The 16,937-nt window shown below is 53.9% G+C and overlaps 1 protein-coding gene across 2 annotated transcripts in view; it reads left to right on the forward strand.

Moving 5' to 3' along the window:
* Positions 1–16,490, forward strand: part of TGFBI (transforming growth factor beta induced) — a 32,211-nt gene extending 15,721 nt beyond the window's left edge. Inside the window, exons 4-17 of one of the 2 annotated variants that reach the window (XM_059917150.1) lie at positions 58–218; positions 534–698; positions 945–1,091; positions 3,134–3,275; positions 5,877–6,089; positions 6,932–7,069; positions 7,636–7,781; positions 8,631–8,767; positions 9,606–9,736; positions 12,134–12,258; positions 13,509–13,608; positions 14,185–14,264; positions 15,329–15,353; positions 15,828–16,490. In XM_059917150.1, coding sequence (XP_059773133.1) covers positions 58–218; positions 534–698; positions 945–1,091; positions 3,134–3,275; positions 5,877–6,089; positions 6,932–7,069; positions 7,636–7,781; positions 8,631–8,767; positions 9,606–9,736; positions 12,134–12,258; positions 13,509–13,608; positions 14,185–14,264; positions 15,329–15,353; positions 15,828–15,868 — 1,751 coding nt within the window. In that variant the 3' untranslated portion in view covers positions 15,869–16,490. Of the gene's footprint in view, positions 1–57; positions 219–533; positions 699–944; positions 1,092–3,133; positions 3,276–5,876; positions 6,090–6,931; positions 7,070–7,635; positions 7,782–8,630; positions 8,768–9,605; positions 9,737–12,133; positions 12,259–13,505; positions 13,609–14,184; positions 14,265–15,328; positions 15,354–15,827 lie in introns of both variants that reach the window. The other variant, XM_059917149.1, reaches the window with a different exon arrangement.
* The last annotated feature ends 447 nt before the right edge of the window (positions 16,491–16,937 follow it).

Consider the following 16,937-nt stretch of genomic DNA (forward strand, 5'->3'; position numbering starts at 1 on the left):
TCTGGTTGGGGGGGGGCATCCCACAGGCCATCCCCTCTCTGTCCTCTGCCCCTGCAGCCCTGCCACTCTCCAACTTGTACGAGACCCTGGGAGTCGTTGGTGCTACCACCACTCAGCTGTACACAGACCGCACGGAGAAGCTGAGGCCCGAGATGGAAGGGCCCGGCAGCTTCACCATCTTCGCCCCCAGCAACGAGGCCTGGGCTTCCTTGCCAGCTGTGAGATGACCTCCTTCTGCCCAGGGACGTGTACTGGGGACGCTTTCACTGAGACTCCGTAGTGATTTCCCACCGTCTCAGGAAATGTCTTCCTTAAGCCCTCAGATAAAGCCATGGCACTTGAGCTAAAATACGCCTCCCCAGGTGGCTTCCAATGCCCCATCCATTTAAGTGGCCAGACAGACCTTGGTGCTCACGGGTAGGGGTCCTCGGCAGAAGGGGGGTCCCCGGGGCACCTTTCCCAGGGTGGCAGGGACCCCTCTGTCGAACGTGGGGCCTGCAGCCCCCTCACTGCCACACTGACCCCCCTCCTAGGAAGTGCTGGACTCGCTGGTGAGCAACGTTAACATCGAGCTGCTCAATGCCCTCCGCTACCACATGGTGGACAGACGGGTCCTGACGGACGAGCTGAAACATGGCATGGCCCTCACCTCCATGTACCAGAATTCCAACATCCAAATCCACCACTATCCCAATGGGGTAGGGAATCCCGCCTCCACAGCTCTGCCCCGTGCCCACCCTGAGCCCACGCCCGGTCCGCGTGTGGGGCTGGCTCCTGGGGTGGTGTCCCGCGGGTGGGGTCAGCTGTGCACAGTCCTCTACCCCCTGCACCTGCTTCTCCCCCGCTCGTGGAGGCCACATGCTGTGCTGTGTTCTCCCCGCCTGGGCCTTCGAGGCTGTGCCTCCGAGGTGTTAGCTGCTCATTCTCGCTCCTTCTCCGGGCAGATTGTGACTGTCAACTGTGCCCGGCTGCTGAAAGCCGACCACCATGCGACCAACGGTGTGGTGCACCTCATTGATAAGGTCATCTCCACCATCTCCAACAACATTCAGCAGATCATCGAGATCGAGGACACCTTCGAGACCCTTCGGGTGAGGGACTGCCCCGGGGGAGGCCCAGCTGGGGACACACCACCTCCCAAGAGGGCCTTCTTCTGTGGGAGGGGTGGAGGACGTCTCCATGTTCGTGGGCGCTTAGCTGACATGGAGCAAGTTCCTTGAAATGCCCATGAACATGGCGAGTCCACTAATCAGGCTGTCAGCTTGACCCCAAGGAGACATCGTAATTCTCTGCTGGGAACTTCCCCCCGCTGGTCTTCTCCTATGTACTGTCCTTTCCTTGACTCCCCTGGGAAGCTCAGAGGCGATGGCTGCAGCAGGACGGCTGCCCGGGCCTGCACTGTGGGTTCCAGAGGTGGGAGGGCCCTTCCTCCCAGTTGCTGGTTCTCTCACGTGGGACTAGATAAATGGCCTTTCAGCCTGCATGATCTTCTGGACCACACGTCCCCACCATGGGACCCCTGATGTAGCCATACCCCTGTTTCCTTGGAGCCCTGACCACCAGAGAGGACACAAGTATAGACACAGACACGGAGTCTGGGATTTGACTTCTGGCCTGGCTTCTGCCTGCTCTGGGGCACCAGAATGCTGTTCCTGCCCCCCCTGCCCAGCAGGCATTTATCTTACTACTGGGGTGGCACATGGGCCTTCCTCTTGGCACCGGCTGCTCAGAGGAAGTTAGCACAGGCTGCCCTGTCAGGGTTTTTGCCCTGATTCAAGGAGAACTTCCTGACCACAAAGGATACCAAGTGGGCGTGGGATGGTTGTTCCCCTGGAGATCACCAACACAGAGAGACAAACATCCCCGGGCTGGGCTGGCACTCAGGTGGTCTCAGGAAGTGGCTCTGGAGGGCCCTAGGGAACCTGCCCTCTAAGCTCTTCCCATGCTTTCCTTCTGGGTCGCTCAAAGGTCAGGGGTCTGCAGGGGGACGATGTTCCCACAAAGTTGGTGGCACATCTTTTGATTAATAGCAGCTGATCCGCACCGAGTAACCCCCTCTTACTGTTCAGGGTTGGCACATATTCCTTCCTTTCTTCTTCCCTTTGGCTCTTTCTAACGCCCATCTGTCCTTCTGCTAACACATACTCGTTAAGCACCTGCTACTTCCCAGGTGTGCTCTATGTGCCCGAGGAATAGAGGAGAACAAGACAAAGTTCTGTCCCCGCTGGCACTGGTATTCTTCCGGGGGACACAAGACAAGAAACAGACAAGGCAGTCACAGATCATGCTAAGTGCTGTGAAGTCGGGCAGTAAGTGGTGAGCAGAGGATCCCGTGGGGACTGGCTGGGCCGGGAAGGGTCTGTCTGGAAGAGATGACCTTTCAGCTGAGGCCTGAATATCGGGACTGGCCAGTTACACAAGACACAGGGGCAAGAGCTAAGCTGGCAGAAGGGAGATGGAGAGTAAGGCTCAGAAGCAGGATGAGCAAGGAGGAGGCCTGCAGGGCTGAGTGAAGAGCGCTACGCAGCCAGCAGGTGAGGTGGGCGTGGCCAGGCTGGTGAGGCCAGATCCTGCGGGCCCTTGCACACCCGGCAAGGAGTGTGTCTCCTCCTGGGAGCAGCGGGGTGCTTTTAGAAGGTCATTTTCCTGCTCTGTAGAGAAGGGGTTATGTCATCCTCATGCTCACGGAGCCCACGCAGATAATTAGCACCAGTAACGGTTGAATTGCACAACGTGAGAATATGTGTCTAATAGACTCATTTTCATCTGGGGGCGGGGGCGGGGTGGGGGGCCACGCCAAGTTGACTACCTAGAGAAACGACATTTTCGTCAAGGCCCGAGGAAGGAATAGGAGTCAGAGAAGCAAAGAAGGGGGGAAGGGCAGAGGGAACAGCAGGACAACAGCCCCGGGGTGGAAAGGAGGAAGGCAGGGCAGCAGCTAAGAGGTGGTCAGAGTGGGCGGAGCTCAGGCTGGCAAGGCTCCTGGAGGCCGTGGGAAGAAGTGAGCCTTGGTTCAGCCTATCTTTCCATCCAGGGCTTCTACAGAAGTCTGGAGCCCTCCAGAGGGGCACTGGCGAGACCATGTGTGCCCAGAGCCTTCAGGGAACGCTCCGTCTTCTCCCCTCCCCCACAGGCTGCCGTGGCTGCATCGGGGCTCAACACCCTGCTCGAAGGGGACGGCCAGTACACGCTCTTGGCCCCGACCAATGAGGCCTTCGAGAAAATCCCCGCTGAGACCTTGAACCGGATCCTGGGGGACCCAGAGGCCCTGAGAGGTGAGCACCCCTGGGCTTCTGCTGCCGCCTCATTGGAGTGGCCAGACTAAGCCCAAGGCCTGCTCTTGTCCAAGACAGACACGCAGCCTGCCATCCTGTCCCATTGCTCCCAGCTGGCTGTGTCTCTGCAGAGGCCACAGCAGAACCCTGGTCAGAGGGGCGGGTGAGGAATCCAGCAGCCTTTGTCTAGGGACACAGCTGGGCTGAGGAGGGAGGTGGAGCTGGAGGTCCAAAGCAAGCTGTGGCCAGAGTCTGGAAGAGTTAAAGGCCCAAATGATCAAAGCTAGAGTGAGGCTGCCAGGAGTGGGCGGTAGCTTGGAGGTGTGGGGAGGGGGTGGCAGGTGCTGGCATCCTCGAAATGGAATCATCATGTTGACCCTTGAACTTTTCCTGTGTCTGGCCGGGGGGCCTCAGGGATAATCCAAAATTACAATGAAAAACCCAAAACAGTCAACTCTTGACTCTTCATTGCTGAGTCCTTCCTTACCTTCTCAGTGAGCTGATAAGTTAGGAGGAGTGTTGATTATTGCTGGAGGAGAGGGAAGAACCATGTGAGGGCATGTGAGGGAGATTAGGAGGGGAGGCCAGGCTCTGCCACCCCAGCTCCCCAACTCCAGGACCACTGAGATGCTGCCTGCAGGTCCCTGGGTCCCCTTCAAAGGGGAGTAGGCCCCAGGTCCCCTGTGCACTCCAACCCTCCAATCACACTTACTCCTCCCACATATAATCCAGGGATGACTTCATTTCTTTTGAATCTATTTAAACCCACCTTCGAAATGCCTAATGCATTTCAGACACCCCATAAATGTAAAACGTTCTCCTTGAAGCTATGCAGGGATGGGAAGGGGCACATTTCTGAAAGCACAGATGGGGATCTATTATGTCCAGATATTGTGGTGCCAGGAACCCAGGCCACAAAAGTGAACATGGTACAGTCAAGGAAGTTTAAACCTAGTTGGTGTAACAGGCTTAATTAAAAACAGGTCATTGGGGATCTGATGTGCTGAGCGTTGTACTCAGAGATACTCCCAAGGTCACGGGGATGAGGGCAGGGATGGGCATCCGCAGCCTGAGGGTCCTGAAGGCTTCCGAGGAGATGAGACCTGGGTGCATCGCAGCATTTTAGCTTTTTATTTAGAGCTGTTTTCCCCCTAAAACATGTTTTGTACGGAGCACATTTTTATCTTTGTAGCTATCAGAACACCTTATTATAAAGTGAAAAAAACACCCCAAGTTTATCCCTTTTGCACATCTGCCTTTTCCCACTTTAAGCTGTTTGCTCAAAGCGAGGGCCCTCTGTGTGGGGCTGCTACTGCAGGCTGGGGGGCGGGCGGCCACGGTCCACCTGACAGTCTCCTGGTTGCTAGCGGGTCGGCAGATGGACGAGAAGTGCCCGTTCGCAGACTGGCTTCCAGCCCTGGCCTGGCTCACCCTCCGAGGGGCCCTGGCAGTTCACCCACCTCCCCACCCCCGGCCTTCAGCTTCCTTCCCTGAGAAACTAAATCCCCAAGGCCTCATTCCCACAGCGGTCTTGCCGTCCTTTGTCTTCCCCACCAGCTGAAGCGGGTCAGCACTGGCCTTCAAGGCCCTCAGCACTTCTGCGGGGCCTCAGAGCTTCCTCCTGTCTGTGACAGTGCGGTTTTGGTTCCCACACTCAGGACACATTGGAACTCGCCTCTGTGGTGAGCACGCAAGACAGAGGGCCCCGGGGACCTTGGTGAGCAACAGTCCTGGAACGGCTCTGCCTGGCTGGGGCTGGAGCACGTCCCCTCCGCTGCTCCTGCAGCCTCAGCACCCCCAGCCCCTGCCCTGTCCCTAAAGCAGCACTTGGGCAAGTAATTAAACGATTGTGTTTATGATTCACGGGCGGGGTGAATGGGGCTGCAGAGACCATGTCTTACTGCTCACCGTCCCCAGCCTCTAACAGGCCCTGGCAACTAAGGAGACCCTTGGGGTAAAGTGAACAAAAACAAATAAAATGTAGAAATAATTCAGAACTTTCATTTGCTACAGTTTTCATCTTTTCCTACCACACTTTACATTTTCATAAAGGTCAGTAGATTAAAAAAATCCCAAGGTAAACTCATTTGAGTTTTTCCCCTATCTGGGAAGTTCAAATACAAATAAGAGAATTCACCCTGAAGTTCAGGTACTAAGAAGCTAATCACTAGCATTTGTTGGGCGTTTACTCTGCCGTCAGCCGCTGTGTTGGGTGCTTAACCTTCAGAGTTTCATGTCATCCTTCCATCAGCCCTAGGAGATGAATGCTATGCTTATCTCCACTTGACCAGTGAGGAAGTTGAGACTCAAAGAGGCTCAGTGACTCGCCCAGGGTCCCACAGCTGCTAAGTGGCCGAGCTGGGATTCAAACTCAGGTAGACTGCACAGAGCCCAACTAGTTTTAGAGGCTAGGAGGAGGAGAGGAAGAGGAGGATCCAGGCCACGTGGTACCCCAGGCTCATCTGATCGTTAGCCTCGGAGAGAATGGAATCCTCCTAGCCGGGGCAGGCGGCGAACTGGCGCCTCGGGGCAGGCGGCGAACTGGCGCCTCATGTCAGCCCGGCTGGCGCTGACTTGACCTGTGTCCTGTTCGGCCCCCAGACCTGCTAAACAACCACATCCTGAAGTCGGCCATGTGTGCCGAAGCCATCGTGGCGGGGCTGTCCTTGGAGACCCTGGAGGGCACCACGCTGGAGGTGGGCTGCAGCGGGGACATGCTCACCATCAACGGGAAGCCCATCATCTCCAACAAAGACGTCCTGGCCACCAACGGTGTGATCCACTTCATCGACGAGCTGCTCATTCCAGACTCAGGTGATCCAGGCCTCGGGGGCCTTGGGCTTGCCAGGTCTGCTGTGCCCTGTGCCGTCCATGGTGGCGCGGCTGGGGGAACTCGGGGATCTTGGGAGCCGCTTCCCTGTCTGCGCCCAGCTCACAGCCTCCCAGGAGAGACAGCCTGGGCACCTGGCAGGTTGCAGCCAGATTATGAAGAGTCTTGAGCTGCAGGCTTGGGAGTCCGGGCGTTACCCTGTGGGCAGGGGAGAGCCGTTGGAGGTGTCTGGGGAGGGAGCGACTCAATCACGGAGGCCTTTCAGAAGATCTGCCTGCACTGGTTGGGCACAGAGGGCCATTTGCTGACTTCAGAGCATTTGCTTTCTCCATCATGCCCAAGGATCCCAGGGTCACTGACCCAGGGAAAAATGACTGAATGGACTTTGGCTTGGGTCCCATTCAGCATCCTTTCCCCATCCTGGATTGCCAGGGAGTTCTACTGCTAATGAGTGAGGGAATTTCACAGGAAAAAACAAACCCAGAAGAAAACTTTCTGTGGGTGTGGTCACTGGCATTATCAACTCTTCAGAAGCCATGACACAGACAAATGCTTTCTTCCTCCCCAGCATTGGACAGGACCCTGACCAAGGGCTGGGACAGAGGCCCTCTGCCCAACTGAGCCTCACCTCACTTCCCCAACCGGTGTGGTTTTCTGGGTGACCATTCCCCTGATGACACAAACCCGCTGTGCCCCAGCAGTGTTTAGAGGGGTTGTTGACTCAAGAGATGACATTCCTGCTGATGTATGTCATGCTCTGGGATGGACGAATGATACATGAAAACAGTACTTTTAACTTTTGAACCCACTTTGTCCTTCCTTATAGCCAAGACGCTATTTGAGTTGGCTGCAGAGTCCGATGTTTCCACAGCTGTTGACCTTTTCAGACAAGCTGGCCTCGGCACCCATCTCTCTGGAACTGAGCGATTGACTCTCCTGGCCCCCATGAATTCTGTCTTCAAAGGTATCGTGGGGAAGGCATCCCTGTGCGTTTGTCTCTGGGGGCAGCTGCCCCACCGCTGTCACCTCCACAGCACCCTCCCCAATTTACAGCTCCCCGTGGACCATTCGTGCTTCCACCCAGCTCAGCCAAAAGCAGAAGTGACTTCACGAGAAAGTGAAGAGGCTCTGCTATTTCGTTTGGTAGAGCAGAGGATGCACGTGGCAGTCTTGTCCTCAGAATTCAAGAGTGTGCATCTGTTGGGAGAGCAAAGCACTCCCTTGTCTTTTTATTTGCGGGGTCAATTGCCAGTGTGATAGTCAGGAGGTCAGAGTGAGGATACAGCTGAGCCATGGCCATGGGGAAGGCAGAGAAGGGCCAAGTTGTGTCCGTGCCTACCCCTCCCTCTTAGGGCAAAATTCCAAACACCCTTGATTATCTAGACATTTTTTTTTTTTTAATTCTCACAGGATGCCAGATGTTAAGGAGTATTGGCAGCCTTGCTTGATTTCTCAATTTCTATTTCCAAATGGAAGGAGGGATGGGCTTTCTGCTGCACTGTCTGGACCTGACCACGCCTTCTCTTGCAGATGGAACCCCTCCAATTGATGCCCGGACGAAGAATTTGCTTCTGAACCACATGATTAAAGATCAGCTGGCCTCCAAGTATCTGTACCACGGACAGATCCTAGAAACTCTGGGCGGCAAAAAACTGAGAGTTTTTGTTTACCGTAATGTAAGTTCTGGGTCCTAAATCACGCTCTTTCTTTGTCTCAGCTCCAAGAAATGCAAGCTATATTAGTGTTAAAAAAAAAAAAAAGTGTTCAATAAGCAGGAGCTTGCCTGAGAACTGGTTTCTAATAAGGAAGGAAGGAATTTTAGAAAGAATATCTGATATCAAAGGATCGAAATGGGGGTCTTGCCAAAAGAGTCAAGCCTCCTTTTCTGGAGGCCTTTGGGAATAAACTAAACACCTGTCTGGCCTGGCTGGGTAAGCAGCCATCCACCCTGAACCCAGAGTGATGAACGAAGGGAGGAGGGATGCAGGTTTTGGATCCTTCTTAGCTCCCGTGAAGAGAAGCCTTGCCTGAACTGACACTCAGCCCTCCTTGGTCCAAAAGCTTCTCTTCCCTCTTCTCCTGTTTCTTCTCTCTCTTCAAACCCAACAGTTACCCTGGAATATCAAATAAGAAAGAAGTACAACACAACATAGCCCTTGCTCGGGACCAGCCAGCGCCATTTGGCTAAAGACGGTTGTCATTTGTTAAATAAATAAACGAAGAGACTCGATCTCTTTATTTGATCATTGTCAATGGCCCTCTCGTGTCACGTGATAATCTCGTTATGGGCCCTCTCTGTACATTTATTGGGGCCTCTATAGCTGTTCTTTCCTTAAGGAACGCCATTTTTATTTTTTTTTTCCTGGAGGAAACACATCCTTTAATCCTAGTCTTAATGCTGCAGCCCCGTATATATTCACTGATCTCTGTGGGTGAAGCCATCAGCACATGCCCTGAACAAATCAGGAGGCCCCTGCTTTGGGTTGGGGGGTAACGTGGCCTCTCTCTGCCCCTCTTTTGTGCAGAGCCTGTGCATTGAGAACAGCTGCATCGCCGCCCACGACAAGAGGGGCAGATACGGGACCCTGTTCACCATGGACCGGGTGCTGACCCCCCCAGTGGGCACCGTCATGGACGTGCTGAAGGGGGACAGTCGCTTCAGGTAACCGGCTCCATCCCGGGGCGGTGCTTCTGCAAGTGGCCCTGCTGGGGCAGGACGGTGGCCTCAGCTGTCTGTCGAGCTCCCCACTTCCTCGGGGCTCCAGTGAACACTGGCCGTGTGTCCGTGTGATCTCCCAAGCCGGGGATTCGGAAAGGACGAGGGTCACCTTAAAAACTTAGGTTGAGAAGAAGGGTGGCTTCTGGGAGTGTAATCCTCACACCCTTGGGAACAGGGAGGGGGCTGCACTTGTATTCCTGAAGGGCAAGGGAAACATCCTGCTCCCCTTTTAAAGTCCCAGGGAAGCTGAGAACACCTGGCTTTGCGCGCGTGATGAGTCTCAATCCGTGTAGTGTCTGCTTATTGCCCCTGAAGTTTCCTTCCTTCTCAGGCTCCTGATGTCACTTTGTTTTCTTGCCTTGCTCTCTCCATTTCTGATTTGCTCACTCACCACTGGGTGCTGTGACATCGAGCATTCACTGAATTCAGCCATCTGCACAAGAGCCTAGGAGACCACCCGCCCTCTGCCCCCACCTCCCACCCCCCGGAATCACATCCCTCGGGCCCTGGAGCTCAGCCAGTCTCTGGGTCAGCCATGGCACTGACCTCTCCCTTCCTCCTTCTGCCTTTGGCCACTGACTTCTGGCTTTTAACTGAACTTAGCATTTATGGAGAGAAGATGCAGACCGGAATCGTTCCCTGTCTGTACGAAAACCAGCAAGGGGTATGAATGCCAGTGCTCTGGGCTCCACCTACCCACCGTGGTGCGGTATTTGGGCAAATGACAACCCCCCCTCACACACACACAGGGAGGTGACCTTTTCCGTGTGTGTATCCACAGCATGCTGGTGGCCGCCATCCAGTCTGCGGGGCTGACCGAGGCCCTCAACCGGGAAGGGGTCTACACGGTCTTCGCCCCTACCAATGAAGCCTTCCAAGCCTTGCCACCGGGAGAACTGAACAAACTCTTGGGTAAAGACCAACCTAAGTACATTTTTCAACTTCTCTAAAGTAACTGTATCGGTCAGGGTTTCAGCAGGAAACAGTTGGCACATTATGAAGGGTTTGACTGAAAGGAATTTAATGACAAGACTATTTGCAGAGGTGTGGGCAGGGTTAAGGAACCAGCAAAGGGTGATGGTACCCATTGTTTACCACTCCAGGCCTGGGGGTGCTGGGGGCAGGGGATGGTGGGGGGAGGGCCGGTCCAGGGAGACCCTAGGAGGAGGGATGTAGCACACTGGCTAGAGCCACATGCAGCTGCTATCAGAACCATGGCAAGGAGGCCACTAGGTGCCTTGGCCTCCTTCAGCGGCCTCCTGGCAGCTGATCGCAGGAGGGTGAGGGAGCCCGGATGATGCACTTCACGGTGGTCAGCTTCCCCGGGCAGTGAACAAGGCAGAGAAGAGTAGAAGGGAATTGAGGGTAGATGACAACCAGCCCAGTCAACAAGGCATGCCTTCCCCTGAGGACCTGTGAGAACCTGCTCATGAAGCCATTTACCTGTGTCACATGTACCTCGGGATGAAAGCTTTACCAGGAAGCTCATCAAGGCCCTGAGCAATTAAGTTGAGTATGTTTGAGAGACAATCTAGTGGTGAAGAGCTTGGGCTCCCAGATTACCTGAAAGCAGACCAAACCCTGGCTCTGGCATTTACCAGCTGAGTGACCTCTTGCAGGTTGCTTAACCTCTCTGGGCCTTGGTTTTCCCATTAGTAAGATGGGGGTGGTAAGAGCACCTTGCTCAGAGTGTTAATAAGGATTAAATGAGCATTGCCCACAATGCTGGGCACACGTGCCCCATCGATAATGGGATAATGGCAATGATGGTGCGGAGGTAGGATGGGCCTGCGGTGTTTACTCTGCTGCATGCCTGTGAACGACACATCCACCCAGTGCAGAAAGCTGAGTCCGAGGACGAGAAGGAGGAGGAAGGATCTTGGCTAAGTCTTGGGACCCAAATCGTCTACACCTCCCTTCCCGCTCTGGAGTACAGAACAAAAAGCTCGGGCAGCTGTGAACTGTATTTGTGTCCTGTTTAATTTTCTTTATTGCTAAATGAATGCCTGTGTCTGTGGTGCTGACATATGTTCCTGAGGAGAGGGGAGACATTCATTCTGGACATAAACTTTCCATTCTCTCTCTGTTCAGGAGGAACGGAATATTCCCCAGGTGTCCCAAGCCTGCTTGGCTTGCCTTTCATTTTCAGCTGTGCGGGAGCTGAGGGAGGGCTTGGGCAAAGCTCCCCCAACACGCCCTCCCTCAGGCCTACGGGCAGGATTAGACCCCAGCACGCCTGGGGCATGGAGCCCATCCCAGTCCCCGTGTTAGAGGTCGATCCAGGTGTTAGAGATCTCAGAAGAAGGAGACCCCTCCCATCCTGGGGGCTGGCTTGGCTCAGCACCTCCAGGCCGTATTTTGGTGGAAGGGAAACTCTTGCCAGCTCCAAGTTGTGGATGTTTGGAAATCCCTTTGTACCTGGTGGCTCCATCCCGTGGCACTCATGTGGATTCGTCCATAACCAAGTGAACTCCCCAAAATACTTTAAAGCTTTCTCTGTTCTCAGTTTCAAGTTGCTGGAAATAGCCGTCCATAAGCCCTGGGGATACCCGGCCATTTGGCTGGTAACATGAGTACCAGGGGCAGCCTCGATGCAGAGGAGAGGGCAGCTGGCAGCCTTAAGATTGCCTCCCACACTTAATCTGGGGACTGCCTGTGCACCTTGATGAGCAATTGGCTGCTTTCCCCAGTGGGTGGAGGAGCTGACTTGGGCCGGAAGGAATGCTGAGACGTGACGAGGAGGGACACTGTGGAGGGATCCCCCCTTCGGCCCTGACCTCATCGGCTCCATAGCTCCTCCAGACCGCAGCTGTCGACTCTTTTAAGTTCTCCCTTAGGAAACAGCCGTCTCAAAGTATGCATTTGAGGGCAGAATGTGTAAATATTTCACTACTGTGTTATAACTATTGGGAGCCATGCTGATGATGAAATGTCTCAGATGCCAGTGCTGGAAAGGCCCCTGGCTTTCCAAGCAAATATTTAGTCATGGAAACATGAGTCATACTCACAGAGGAGTATAGATTAACTCCCTTCTCAGCATCACACGGAAGCGTGTACTTAACCCAGCAGCCCATCCAGTGCACAGGTAGAGTCATGGCCACGGTCATATGTCTTGTTCCCCTGACCATTATGCACATGGTGGGTCGGAGGGCTGAGCACACAGTAGGTGCTCAATAAGTGCTTATTACCTGGGCAGGGGGTTCTCCATCTCGGGGGTGACTGCTTACATCTTCTCCTTTGGGCCCTCCCTGACCACACCAGTTACCAGCCTTAGGATTAACTCTGCTTTCTTTTCCCACAAACCTGCAGGCAACGCCAAGGAGCTTGCCAACATCCTGAAATACCACGTTGGCGATGAAATCCTGGTTAGCGGAGGCATCGGAGCCCTGGTGCGGCTGAAGTCTCTCCAAGGCGACAAGTTGGAAGTCAGCTCGGTGAGTATGTTTAACAATTAAAAGGCTGGCCGTGCCCTACCACTGGGGTTTAGGGCACATCTCGTCCCTAGGATGGCATTAGACACACACTCCGTGTTTAAGAAGCATCTTGAATCTCTGAGTGCATTTTGAAAGAAAAGAGAAGAAAGAAGGAAAGAAAAGAAAAAAGGAAAGGCAAAGAAAAAGAGTCTTCAGGGAAATCAAGGGAGATTGTGGTTAGACCAGAATAAGAACTTCCAGATCTGCAGGGGAATAAAGCATCTGATTGGCATCTGGGAGAAGCTATTAAATCTCCCTTTCCTTAAGGAAATGATAGTTACTTACAAGTCTTGAAAGATCAATTCCCAATCCCCTTCCCACTCTATCCCCCCCAAGTCCAGGGGTTCACTGAGCTGTACCATGAACCAGACCAGCCCAGGAGGCTTTTTCTTCTGACGCTTGTTCTGTGAACCTTCCCTTACTCTGCACATTCCACTTTGGAGCTGCCTCCGAGGGTCCCTACCTTGAAGAGAGGGAACAGATAGGCAGCCCAGCTCTGCAAAGCTGCCTGTGGCCTCCCTGGCTGTACCAGCCAAGGCCACTGACACCCCGTGGAGGGACCACCCTTGCAGCATGTGGCTGGCTCAGCTTCTGCTTCCTGCATCTCTCTCCTGGCCTCCAGCCATCCCTGTGCTCATCAGCTTCTCCCGGGAGCACAGGAAGGCAGGCAGGGACGGCATGACTTGTTTGACTTCTGCAGGTCACCTGAGAATCTCCCAGCTCCTAGTCTGGGGTGTCAGGGTCCTGTCGGTCTCAGGCTCCAGTTCCCCCTACCCCCTTGGGTCGTTCAGGAAAGCCTGAGACAGATTTACCCTGTGAGAAACTCTGAAGCCAGGCATGGAGGAAAAGCGGAAAGAGCCCTTCAACCAGAGCCAGACACCTGGCTTCTGTTCCCAGCTGTCCCACCTGCTCAGCTTAAAGGAGGCCATGATATCGACCTCCTCACCACGCACTGCTGTGAGGATAAGGGAATCACACAAAAGAGCACTTTGTAAATTGCAACATGCTGGGTCCACACAAGGATTAAACTGAGTCTACCAGACCGAAGGTCTGTAGCTGACAGGGGTCTTGTTCCAGTCACCAGAGTATCCCCCGCACTTAGCACAGGATCTGGCATCCAGAAGTGCTCAGTAAACATTTGCTAGGTTTAAGAATGGATAAGGTAAACGTGCTTGGTGTTCAACAATTGTTGTCTCTTTTTCTCCCAGAAGAACAACGTGGTGAATGTCAATAAGGAGCCTGTTACTGAAGTTGACATCATGGCCACCAATGGCGTGGTCCACGTCATCTCCAGTGTCCTGCAGCCTCCGGGTAAGGCCCTAAAGAACCACGCCCCCGCTCATCCTGCTGCTGGCCCTTCTCGACACACAGCCGTTGGTGCTCGATAGAAACCCTGCTGTAAGCAAAGATGAGAATGATGTGGGACGTGTGGACTGAGCATCTCTGGACGGCATTGCTGGGTCTGGTTGAAAAGTAACTTAGGAACTCTTGGTTCAAATGCACTACACCCAGCAACTCAAGGACAGATTTCTCTTTGCTGCGTTGCCTGGCTATCCTAGCCCTGTTCGAACAGAGCCCAGTTGTTTGTTACATGTGAACGCTGTGAACATGGGTCAAAGCACCCCTCCTGCAGCATCCTGCCCTGGGTGAGCTCTCTTTACCTCCAGCAAAGCTGGAGCCTAGCCTCTCTCAACCTGTGCATTCACCTTTCTTTGAGCTCTCTCCCCACGGGCCGAATTCCACCACGAGTTATGGAAAGTTACAAAGGAAAACTTCATCTGAGAATGTGAGCCAGAAAACCCAACAGTGCCCCCTCAGTCCTGGTGGTTATGAATGACACGCTAATCATTTCTCTCTCATTGAAGCTGCCTTTCCTTTTATCTGCAGCCAACAGACCTCAGGAACGGGGGGACGAACTCGCAGACTCTGCGCTTGATATCTTCAAACAGGCGTCCGCGTTCTCCAGGGTAAGACGCCTGCCTACGCTGGCCCCTGCCCTGAACAGCCTTGGGTCTTGTGCTTGGGCTCATGGAGGGGACTCTCCTGTCTTCCTTGGCTGTCCTCCCAGGGCTCTCCTGTAATTTCTGTCCACTCCCATGGGGGCATCCTCAGCCCCGGCCTGTGTGGAGTTTGGATAAAAGAACCCAGGCAGGCCCTGCTTCCTTTGTGGGCGACAGCCGAGGCCTTCCAAGCGAGGCATCTGAGCCTCAGTGCGTGGGGAGGCCGTAAGAACAGACACAGCTGTGGAATCCAGCTGACCGAGAAGGGCGGCCCATCTTGAACTTTCCTTACAGCAGACTGGCCTGCCCTGAGCCTGGGCTCCGAGTCACTCTTCTGTTTTCCGTGACGCAGCCCGCCGTGGCCAGTGCTGGGGCCCTGCTGGGCAGAGGTGTGGGTGCTGGATCCAGGGCCCTCTGTGTGGGGAACCTCCCTTCCTTGCCTCAGCCCCACCTCCCTCTCAGAACCTCTTGGACTTTCTGTGCTTCTCCTCCTGTTCCCTAGCTTGCCCAGGGCCCAGGGGTCCCACTCAGGCTCCCTTCAGGTCAGGTGGAGCCCCTTGGGAATACGGGTCATGTTACAGAAGGTTTGCATTTCCACAGAAGAGCCTGCAGGAGGTAGTCTTTAACCCAGAGGTATGGAGCTGGAATACGTCCCTTTACTTTTGGACATAGGGCTCTCCTTCGCGCCCCTTGAGGAGGGTTCTTGGCCCAGAGTTCCTATTCCTGAGCCACCCCCTGTGCGATCCCACCTCCGCAAGCTCCAGGTGATAGGCTGGGGGGAAGCCTGACTTTGGGGCATCCCAGGAATGTCCGCCTCAGAGTCTCCTTGGTTGGGGCTAGCACGTCATCACTTGGGGCTGCCACGACTGACTGAGTGGCCCCCCGGGGCCCAGCAGTTCCACATTCCCCTTCCTCTTCCTCATCCCCACCATTTTTTTCTGAGTAAGGATGGCAACGGGCAAAGCCACTGCCATGAGCAGGTGTAGGTATTACATCCACTAGAAAACTTAACACCTTGTGTTTTCTTTCAGGCTACCCAGAGCTCTGTGAAACTAGGTAAGTCTGGTCTGGGTTTGAAGTCCTTGTAGACTTGTTTGGGTCTTACCCCCAAGCAGGCCCAAATCTGCCGTCTGCTGTCTATAGATAAGAACACCATGGTGCAGTAAAACATGGCCTTTGGGGTCAGACACAGAACACCTAGTTTCCTTCTCCCTAAGATGGAGATAATAAGAGTGCCAACCTTTTTAGGGTTGATATGAGTTTTTAGGTTTGAGAATCTGGGAATATTGCACAGGGGCTTGGCAGGAACCCATGATGAGGTCGTGGTCCCAAGCTGGCAGACGTAGAAAATCCCAGTTCAGAACATCATTGAGTAAGATATGAAGTTTCACAAACCAAAAAGCATCTGCTCTGTGCAGGAGAGGATGGTAGAAGAAGGCTGCTTGGCCCTCGTGCTCGTGATTCTGACAGTATCCTAGACAGACATGGGAAGCCTGCACCTTTTTCACCTTTCAAATATCTCTCTTTCAGCCCCTGTCTATCAGCGGTTATTAGAGAGGATGAAGCATTAGTGCGAAGGACCGCAGGAGGAATGCATTTCAGCAGCTCCCACCAATTTCTCTCAGTTTGCCAAAGAGACTGAATGTTTCTGAAACCAAATATCACACTTCAATGTACCTGGGCCATAATGTACACCGTAATGAGATCTGAGCCTTGGGAGGGTGGGGGGAGGAGGGAGAGAGAGAGACTTTTAATTTTTTTCCCCCTAAACGTGACTGTTAGCCCATTGCATGCAGAGACCTGGATGTCACGGCCTGACATTCACTTCCAGGAAGGACCTGTCCCAAATGTGGAACTTCCTGCCTATGCTACTTACTCTGGAAAAGGGAGCCAAAGTTTCTGAAGCTCACAAAACATGAATCAAGCAATCCAGCATCATGGGGGTGTCGTGGCACTGTTTTTGTAAAGCTCTTTCACAGTTGGAGAAATAGAAATGGCATCCTTATAAGCTATGAGTTGAACTGCTCTGTCAAACATTTCTTGCACCTGCATGTAGCTTGGACCCTTCTGTGTGACCTGTCCAGGTAGAAAAGAGAGGGTAGGTAGGGCACGCAGAGCTCAGGATTCCCCGGTTGTGGTAGAGACATGGTGTGTCTGTAATAATAAAACCAAAGAAATGTGTGCCGCTGTGGATGGGAACTGTGTGCTGGCTTGGGTGTTTACAGGGTTGGGTTTCTGTTTCTTGGGGCCGTGATGCGCCTTCCACGGAGATTCCACCAGGAGCAGCTAGGCGACAAGCCCTGAGGGATGGTCTGTGGGGATGACCATAGCATCAGCTTCATAGGTCCATCGCGAGGATGAAGGGACATGATTCTTGTAAAGCACTCGGCACAGCATTAAGTATCCTTTTTCTTATCACGCTGTCTGGAGCTGCTCAGGATCAGTGCAGCTGAGAGCCCTTTTTTAGTGTCTTTCCCACAGGCAGCCCACTTTCCTGGAGACTGGGACGCCCCGCCTTCCCCCACATCACTGCCAAGGCTGCCTGAGAACTCATTTCACTTAGGCGACCAACTATCCAAAGATGGCGCTGCCGGGAATAGAGCAGTGGCGCACCAGACACGGCCCCTCCCGGGTGTGGCT

This window comes from Balaenoptera ricei, chromosome 3, assembly GCF_028023285.1.
Source record: "Balaenoptera ricei isolate mBalRic1 chromosome 3, mBalRic1.hap2, whole genome shotgun sequence".
Classification (NCBI taxonomy): Eukaryota; Metazoa; Chordata; class Mammalia; order Artiodactyla; family Balaenopteridae; genus Balaenoptera; species Balaenoptera ricei.